We start from the raw sequence: 9,297 nt of genomic DNA, 5'->3' as shown, positions 1-9,297 counted from the left end.
AGTAATTGGTGGCAAAAAATCAAAAATCCCTCTTCTCCTTTGCATTGCCCACTCGCTCGCTTCGCACAGCACACACCACATCACACCGCGCTCGCTCCCCCAACCCTAATCCCCTTTCCTCTCCACCCCGGCGGCCGTCGATCGGCCGCCCGCCTGCCCGCCCGCCATGGCCCAGCCGGCGCGGCACCTCGCCGACGAGATCCTGGAGGAGATCTTCATTCGCCTGCCCACCATCATTGTTCAAACCGACTCTATGAACTACAAAGCGGTAAGCCTCTTCTCATAGTAGTGTTTATACTGTTGGGGATTCTCTCCTATGAAGTTGCAAATGGCAAGCTTATCTGTTTGTATTTCTGAATTATGGTGCTTTATTGTCCTAATTTGTAACGCATAAAGTTAACGGTTCATGCTACTGGGAGAACTTAATAAACCATGAAATGGTGCATGTTCTGTTTCTGCATTAATCAGCATTGTCATGTGACTGCACAAATAAAGATGAAACAATTTCCTGCGAATCCGTGAAAATAAGTAATACGGAGTACGTAAAAATGATTTAAGTGTTGGTTTTTGTCTAATAATGTAATGATGCTAAGATGACTTGCCTTTGGGGCTTCTGGCACAAATTCAGCACTGGTGAAGCTGATGTTTACTGTCTTGAGTCATACATATTTATGAGAATAACTCCAATAGCTTTTCCTTGAAGAATGATGCAAAATCGTTTGACTGATGATATTGCTTGCCCTGCAGGTTACATCATGGTGACTGAAATGAAGAAATGTGTTATTGGGTGTAGGCTCTTCTATTTTGTATGTTCGAGGCGTAGATTGACTCAAGGTACATTGGTGTGCTCTGAAAATTAGTACTTAACTTGTGGTTCCTTTAATCTGCTGCTTTCCAAGCAAGCATGTTTAATAAGTTTACATGTGACCTCAGCCTGCTTGCATATTGGTGTGTGCACAAGTGTGCGTGCGTTTGGTTATCTTGTGTGTTGCATCAGGCACTTAGGTTTCAACGCTATTTTTGCTTATGTTCCATGATGCCCCCATTGTGCTTATGTGTGTGCACGGAAATTCCATCTGGTTCTGAGCTCAGTCTTTTGAAAGTTTGTTCTGATTAATGGATGTTGAATCGTTTCAGTATTTAATGAGGCAGCTCCTGCTTGTTGAACTGCACCTGCATAAATAGCTGTTCCATTTACGTTCTTTGAGATGATCAGGACAGGCATGGGTAAATCAATGCCAATGCATTAGCATGGATTTCGCCTCTACACATCGCCGACTGCCTTTGCTTTAAGATTCTTAAACTTTCTTTTTACTCCGGTGGTCTGCATGGAAATGTTGCATGTTCTGTTTCTGTATTGATCAGCATTGTCATGTGACTGCACAAATAAAGATGAAACAATTTCATATGAATCCGTAAAAGTAAGTAATACGGAGTAGTTGGTTTTGTCTAATAAAGTAATGATGCTAAGATGATCGCCTTTGGGGCTTCTGACACAAATTCAGCAATGTTGAAGCTAGTGTTTACCGTTTTGTGTCATACATATTTATGAGAATAACTCCAATATCTTTTCCTTGAAGAATGATGTGAAATCATTTGACTGATGATATTGCTTGCCCCGAAGGTTACATTCTGGTGACTGAAATGAAGAGATGTGTTGATGGGTGTAGGCTCTTCTATTTTGTATGTTCAAGCTGGAGATTGACTAGCATGCACCGGTCAGCTGTGAAGCGCACTTGTAGGAATTCGTTGCTCTATCTGTCCACTTCCGTCTATCATCTGGTTTCCATGGGCACCCGTGAACTGGCATGAAGGTTGAACGCACATTGGTGTGCTCTGAAAATTAGTACTTAACTTGTGGTTGCTTTAATTTGCTGCTTTCCAAGCAAGCATGTTTAGCAAGTTTACATGTGAACTCATCCTGCTTGCATCTTGGTGTGTGCGCAAGCATGCGCACGCTTGGTTATCTTGTGTGTTGCATCAATGAGTTAGGTTCCGCCGCTATTTTTGCTTGTGTTCCATGATGCCCCATTGTGGTTCTGAGCTCAGTCTTTTGAAAGCTTGTTCTGGTTAATGAATGTTGAACTGCTTCGGTGTTTAATGAGGCAGCTCCCACTTGTTGAACTGGACCTGCATAAGTAGCAATAATAGCATGGATTTGGCCTCTATACATTGCTGCCTGCCTTTGTTTGCTTTTAAGTTTCTTAAACTTTTTTTTTACTCTGGAGGTGTTTACGAAGAAACACTTTGTGCCTGACGCTAACTTTGTAAAAGGAATGAGCTCTTCAGATTTGAGTGGTAATAGTATTATTAGCTCTAGTTTTATCTGCACAAGGTCTCTGAGTGTTATACAGTTGCTTCAGCTCTGGCACTGGCAGGAGCAAACTCCGGTTGTAGCCGGGAGAAAAACAGAATGCAGTACGGTTTCAAATTTTAACTAAAACCACAACAAGAATTATGGAGCAGAATGGGTAACACCGCTAAATTGCACGAATTACTTGATTTAGTTGCCTTATTTTCTTTGAAAGGTTAGATTCGCAACACATCCATCTATATGGTACTCCCTCTGTAAACTAATATAAAATAAGAGTGTTTAGATCACTACTTTAATGATCTAAACGCTCTTATATTTGTTTACGGAGGGAGTAAATCATAGGACAGGACCACCATCGAAAAATGAAAAATTGGGGAAACTGTCACAATATTATTTTTCTGCATACATTTCGATCACAGTTGTACAACAACGTGAGCATTTTATTCTAAGATGCTTTAATGTCAGCATTTTATTCCAAGACCTTTACTGTCAGAATCAGTGCGCTCGGGATTTTTTTTTTTAAAGCACGATATTATATTCTTTTTTTGCAACAGAAACATTCTCTAGTTTTTGTAGAAATAGGGCAATCTCTCTACCAGCTAAATAAGTAAGACAAGAGACAAAATGTGCAAATTAGATAAGAACTGAACCAAGGATGCAAAATTTTCGTAGTGCTTCATACGGCAAGGTCTTCAAAACTATGTTTTAGTACAAATATAATTAAGGAATATAGTTCCACAACGAAAGTGCCCTTCTACACCAACAAAGCTATCCTGCTATCTTCTTCAGACACAAATTTTAACTCCCAGTGCGTGCACGTACGAAATAGGAAAAAGAACATCATATGACAAAACCTAAGCAAACAGATTTACTCCCTCCGTTCCTAAATACAAGACCTTTTGAAAATTCCAATATAGACTACATATGGATGTGTATATATATATATACATATTTTAGAGTGTAGATTCACTCATTTTACTCTGTACATAGTTCATATGAAAATCCCTAAAAGGTCTTATATTTAAGAACGGAGGGTGTAGATTTGAAATCTCAACCTGACACAACATGGGACAAAAAAATAAGCATAGATTCAACCATAAGTACTGCACGCATGGCTGACAGGTGAACGAACTGCATCAACGTGCTTGCTTCCTCCGAAGAAGCAAAAAGAACCCAACACAAACTAACAGGGCACACACTGACCATTAACCTAAGCAAGCCACCGTGACTTCGTTTCGGTTGACCAATGCGTACAGAGATTAGAGAACAGACACTAAGGCAGCAAATTAAGCGACGAGGTCCTACGAGCCAGACTTCACAGTTGACCATTACAGAGGGTCGATTTCCACGTGGAGCACAGCGTACAGAACAGATGAAACCACAAGCGCGCTGCCCATTTCTGCGTCTCTCAGCAAGCCACCAGAATGCAATCCTTAGATACCTGCGGAGCAACCAATTTCATCAGTGGAGAAGTCGTTGAGGTTTTATCGACTCAGACAACAGTAAGCTTCACTAGTCGTAGAAATTGGGCCACAAGCTCCAAAACTGAATCGTCTCTGCATTATTGGATAAACCCAACATTAGAAACATAGAACAGCTTCAGGATAACACATAGTTTTCACTGCCATGCCTTCGACTCTTAGTGTTAGCATATTCTTAAGTTTTGCCCGCATCTGGTATTCTGTTCTCAGTGAAGGCTAGAAGATTAGTGCTTCAAATAACAGCATTTCAGTAAAGTAGCAAACACCCCAAATGTCGGGGGAATGAACCCCGGGCAGGCAACGGAACCCGGATCCTTTTCAAAAAACATCGGGGCCGGCATCGCCCCTCAATCCGGCTTGCCCCTTGGCCGGGTTCTTCAACCCGGCCAAGCCCCGCAACCCGGCCAGGCCCACTGGCGCATGCCAGCCAGCCCCGCCAAACCAAGACATTCTCAACAAGCAAGTGCCCTCACGGGATGCTCCTCAACCCGGCCACGGCTCAGCTCCTGTCCCATCCAAGGCGTACGGCGCATCAAGTCCCCGTAAAGGAGATGGGCATGGCTACAGTGTCCACCAACTCCACTGACCGGGGTGAGCGTGGCAACAGTGCCCCACCTACCCCGCTGACCAGGGCCGGCATGGCAACAGTGCAATCCAGTCCTGCTGACGCAAGCCGATGACGACCAAGCGATGCGCCACTGTAGCCGAGTCGGCCCAACCACTCCGTGACGCAAGACAAGATGAGGAACAGTGCCCCCTGGCACACGGGGCCTGCGCCCGGAGAACCCTGCGGGCCCTAGCGCTGGCTTCCCAGACGCTAACATCCCGGCCCTGCAGCCATGTAACTTTACCATTGTAACCCTGGGGGTTGACCTATAAACACACACACACCCAGAAGCCCTCCATGTACACGGGCGAACACATGAGATAATCCACCAGTAGAACACACACACACACACACACACACACACACACACACACGGAGAAGGAGCAGCCTAAGCCTTGGCCTGCCTTCCTTCCCCAAACAGCTCTAGGAGCAACTCTGTACTACTACATATAAACCACTCTCAGTAGGACTAGGGGTGTTATCTCTCCGGAGAGCCCCGAACCTGGGTATGTCTTGCGTCCCGCGCTCGCTCATACCGACCTCGCCTCTGGAGCCCACCGGTGCCCTCGAGCCTGTCCTCCTCTTTAGCCATCCTTTGGCATCTGTCGTGCGCCCACCACAACAGCAAACATCCTAGCTTATCGAGTCATTTGAAATGTCCCTTGTTATCTTGGGCATATGAGGCCCATGGATTAGCAAAGCAGTGTCATCTGCTTCTAGCTTACGGATGTACTACCACCACCCCATAATATTAGATCGTTTTGCAAGCTGTTTCAGGGAGTACTTTTGAGAAATGTATGAGCTAGCTAGCCAAATAAAATTAAAATCACACAGTTGAAGCCACAAGGAATCATGCATCATCTCAATCATAGACACACTTCCTTCAGCCCAAAATAGATGTCATCTTCTTTTCCACTTGCCACATCATCAAATAATGCTTGGACTAAATACTTTTCATGATAATGCTAACATGTTAGTAAAAAATGCAAGTCCATGTAAGAAAGTATGAAGCAAATGTTCATGTATTGTTAGTTATCAACTACTTACGTAAAGGCGACAAGACATATATCACACTAGGAGTTGATAGATCCATAACCATAAAAAACTAATCAAAGGCATGTAGAAACTGGTATAAGTAAAACAAGAAAACGTACATGAAGAACACAAAAGAGGATGCATTTCATTGTGAGGTACCACTTAACATATTCATGAAAAGGGGAAGGGTCCTGAGTCATGAGTATCTGAGGAGCTAGAGGGAGAAGACCACACATTACCTGAAGGAACAACTGGAGGAATGCTAAGGAAGAGGTAAATTGAAAGCATGGCAGCTAGATGGATCGGGAAGGCAACCAAAAGTTTACATCCAGTAGAGGGGATAGAACATCAGCAAATAAAAGAGAAGACAGGTGGTTAAAGGCATAAGGAAGAGAATGCAGAGCTGCTGAGGAATGGATGAGGAAGCAGGGCCTGGAGAATGATCCAAGCTGCACACTGCCATCAAAGAAAGCAGGCAGTCGGGTGAACATCTAAGCGAAGAGTTGTATAGAAAATCTTACAGACCTCTCTTGGAATTAGGTACTTGAGAAAGGGCAGCAAAATGGAAAGCAATACATTTTGTCCAGATATCTCAGCATACATAAAGAATATAAGCTTACCTGCTCAACTAGTTCATCAAAATAGCATAATTAACTGGACAGTCGTCTTATGTGTGGCGCAAAAGATCAGCTGCATCATGCTCATCACCAATGCATGTTTCTTCAAGAATAAGAAGTCAAACAAGTAACGACCAATGTCATTCCAACGAAAAGGGAAACAGATATTAGGAGTGCATCAATGAGATAGTTATGTAAACTTGCAGCTGTTATTTGAAGAAAAAATCAACTCATGTTTTATACAACATTGTGAAGATAAACAAAACCACACCTATTGTCTCTATACCAATGAATATTGTAGAAATGAAGAACGCACACACTCAGACTATTAGCTGGTCAGAAGAAACAAGTTATCCAGAATTTGAAGCTCGTTCCATGTCATATCAAAATAAAAACACAATCATACTAATAAATCCTAGTACCACAGTGACCAAATTTAGCATGAAAATCAAATGGACAAAAAGGATTAGTTTTCCTACTGGACATGTCACTCTTAGCAGGACTCTTCTAGAGGTGGTACCAAGAGCTAAAAGCTCCCCCACAAAGTGAGGTCTGGGGAAGGGAGTACCCTTGCATAATAATTATAGAAGTCATCATTATGGATTTGATACTATTAGCAAGATTAGCAGAGATAATAAATACTGAATGAAAGAAATAAAGGTAGCTTTAAGCTTCAGAATGTACCCTTACTGTATTTGAACTACTCCCTCCGTCCGAAAAAACTTGTCCCTCAAATGATTGTATCTAGCACCAAGTTAGTGCTAGATACATCCATTTGAAGGACAAGCTTGGGACAAGCTTTCTCGGACGGAGGGAGTATCTATCTGACATTTTGGTTGGTTCATGCTATGTTTCATGTTGTCTTCAACATCCAACTGTTGAGAAAAAACTGTGCTACAAATATGCACTAAAACCGCCATTATACCATTCTTGCATAAGTGACTAAGCGTGCAATAGTGAAACTTCAATACTTCAGAAAAATCAAATGCTAATCTTTGGTCTTCATTGTTTTATTGTATGGATATTCAGATAATAAACTGATGCAGACAATTTGCTAACAATGGACCAATTACAGCCCACTGCCTAGTCATAGAGTATAGAAAAAATTAGATAGCACTAACATATTTTTTTCTATAAATCAATAACATAAAGTACCCCTACCACCACACAAGAATTAGAACAGAAATACTACAGAAACAAAATTGTTTTATGGTGAAGATGTCATCAAGAAGCAAAAGAAACAAGTGGTATGACACTACTTAAAATTGTTAACATGAAAGGATGTAAATCGTATTTCGCCAACCAATTATGGAAATTAACTGGATTTTGTTACAAGCAGTATCGAAGGCATGCTATTACCTGCAGTGTACACACTTTCGAATGGATGATGATAATGAGAATAGGTTCCCATCAGTTTCTGGCACTGTGATGACTCAAGATGGACCATAAAGCGGATGTCACGTGTGCAGACAAACACCACATTATTTTCGTCAGCGAACCCTAGTATCATTATGTCATTCCCTTCTAGATTCATGGAAAGCTTGTCCAGTCCAATAGTTCTTCCCAGCCCCCATGAAGCAACACCATTATAATCAGTCACCCTCTTCCATAACTGGAAACCGCGGTCCTTATAGAAGAGTAGACCAAGGCCATCACCCTCTGCCCGCATAATCGAGAATCGGTGTTGGCTCTGTTCAAGCATATGTACTGGCACCTGTATCACAGCTAGGCTGTGCTTCTCCAAATCAAACTCGAGAATTCCAACAAAATTCTCAAGAAGCATCGAAGCAAGCATCCAGTAAAGAGAATGCCCAGCCAGCACAGCGGAGTGACGAATCAAGGTGGGATCATGACCCGATGGAAGCGGTGCTGAGATGGGATCACCCCATAAGCCGGTCTCCGATGAGTAGATACAGGCGACCGCTCGCTTGTGTTCTTCGTCCTCGACCTCTGCCACCACCAAGACCACCTGGAATTTCTGGACGTCTCCAGCAGCGTGAAGCACCGCCCCATTGGTCGTTGCCATCTCTGCATATGTCGCAACCTCCCGGGGAATGGCAAGGCGGCGCTGGTCGCCGGTGACGGGGCCCCACACCAGGACTTGGTTCCGCGGCACGTTGAAGATGAGTACGAGGCCATGGCGGCATCCGAGGGAGACGAAGCGGTCGCCGTAGCCGCGCTGCAAGGAGAAGCGGCCAGGCGGGACGCGATTGGGGGCCTCGAGAGTAGGTACGAAGGAGAGGGCGTTGTCTCTGCCGAAGAAGCCGAGGAGGGGAGGGTTGCGGCGGTGGTGGAGGCGGAAGCGGCGTCGGAATCGGGGGTCGGAGACGAGGCCGCGCCACCACTTGCAGACGAGGGAGGCGTGAGGGAGGGAGGACGGCTGTGGGGGGAGGCGGAGGAGGATCTCAGCGAGGAGGTCGTCGTCGTCCAGCGGATCCTTCGTCGGCGAGCAGCGGTGGTGGTGGCGGCGGCTGGTGGTCATCTCGCCCTACTTCGCTGGTGCGTGTCTGCGGAATGTGGCGAACCAATGCGTAGTGAAGTGAATGTGGAAAGCCCAAAGCTGGGCTCGGGCTGTACAATGAAGCCCACGATGGGGGTGCTAAACAAATTTAAAACTATACTCCCTAAAAAGGATTTTAAAACTATACTATTCTTATTTTGAAAGCAGGAAAAACTATACTGTTCGCTCAAAAAAAAGGAAACACTATACTGGGATCACTATACTATGATGATATTCTTAAAAGGAAAAAAGCAAAAGGTATTTTTTTTTGTTAGGAAAGTGTTGGTTCATACGGCTAAAAAAAAAATACTGCCATTGGTTAATGAACACTTACATCTCTACCCTCCAGTCTATTTGTGAACCACTTATACCTCCGGAGAAGGTTTGGAAAATGTTTTTTTTTTCTAGCAAGACACATACTCAAGGTAGTGCTATCGAGTATTGACATGCCATTGTCCATCCGGCAAAGCAATCCTCCCTAAACTTGATGAATGATTTATTTGGATTTAGGCATATCTACTACTTGAAGAGTGACGGTGTTTCTGTTTTTTTTTTTTCACTTCTCTTCCCTACTCCAAAGATAGGTGAAAAGGGAGGCATTTCCCCCTTCGGCACACACCCGCGAGGTTGTGGGCTCCTCTCTCCTTCGCATGCTGTGATGACAGGAGAAGCAAGGAACTCCGGTTAGTAAAAAAAATAATGCTTGGACCAATACTTTACATGATAATACTAACATGTTAGTA

The 9,297-nt window shown here is 43.8% G+C and overlaps 1 protein-coding gene and 1 long non-coding RNA gene across 2 annotated transcripts; one reads left to right on the top strand and one right to left on the bottom strand.

Moving 5' to 3' along the window:
- The first annotated feature begins 218 nt into the window (after positions 1-218).
- LOC109757292 (uncharacterized) lies at positions 219-2,423 on the top strand. The gene is made up of 3 exons (XR_002231482.3): positions 219-268; positions 748-834; positions 1,625-2,423. It is a non-coding gene; the product is annotated as an uncharacterized lncRNA (long non-coding RNA).
- A 4,700-nt stretch (positions 2,424-7,123) lies between these two features.
- On the bottom strand, positions 7,124-8,873 carry LOC109757291 (uncharacterized). The gene is made up of 2 exons (XM_045230296.1): positions 7,414-8,873; positions 7,124-7,137 (listed from the first exon to the last, which is right to left on the bottom strand). The coding sequence occupies exons 1-2, from the start codon at positions 8,534-8,536 to the stop codon at positions 7,124-7,126; spliced, it is 1,137 nt and encodes a 378-aa protein (XP_045086231.1). The 5' UTR covers positions 8,537-8,873.
- Between the last annotated feature and the right edge of the window lie 424 nt (positions 8,874-9,297).

Source organism: Aegilops tauschii, chromosome 6 (assembly GCF_002575655.3).
Source record: "Aegilops tauschii subsp. strangulata cultivar AL8/78 chromosome 6, Aet v6.0, whole genome shotgun sequence".
NCBI lineage: Eukaryota > Viridiplantae > Streptophyta > Magnoliopsida > Poales > Poaceae > Aegilops > Aegilops tauschii.
This window is presented reverse-complemented; position numbering and strand designations above follow the sequence as displayed.

Coding starts and splice junctions, on each gene's coding strand:
- LOC109757291 (XM_045230296.1), bottom strand. CDS start 8,536: ATGACCACCAGCCGCCGCCACCACCACCGCTGCTCGCCGACGAAGGAT.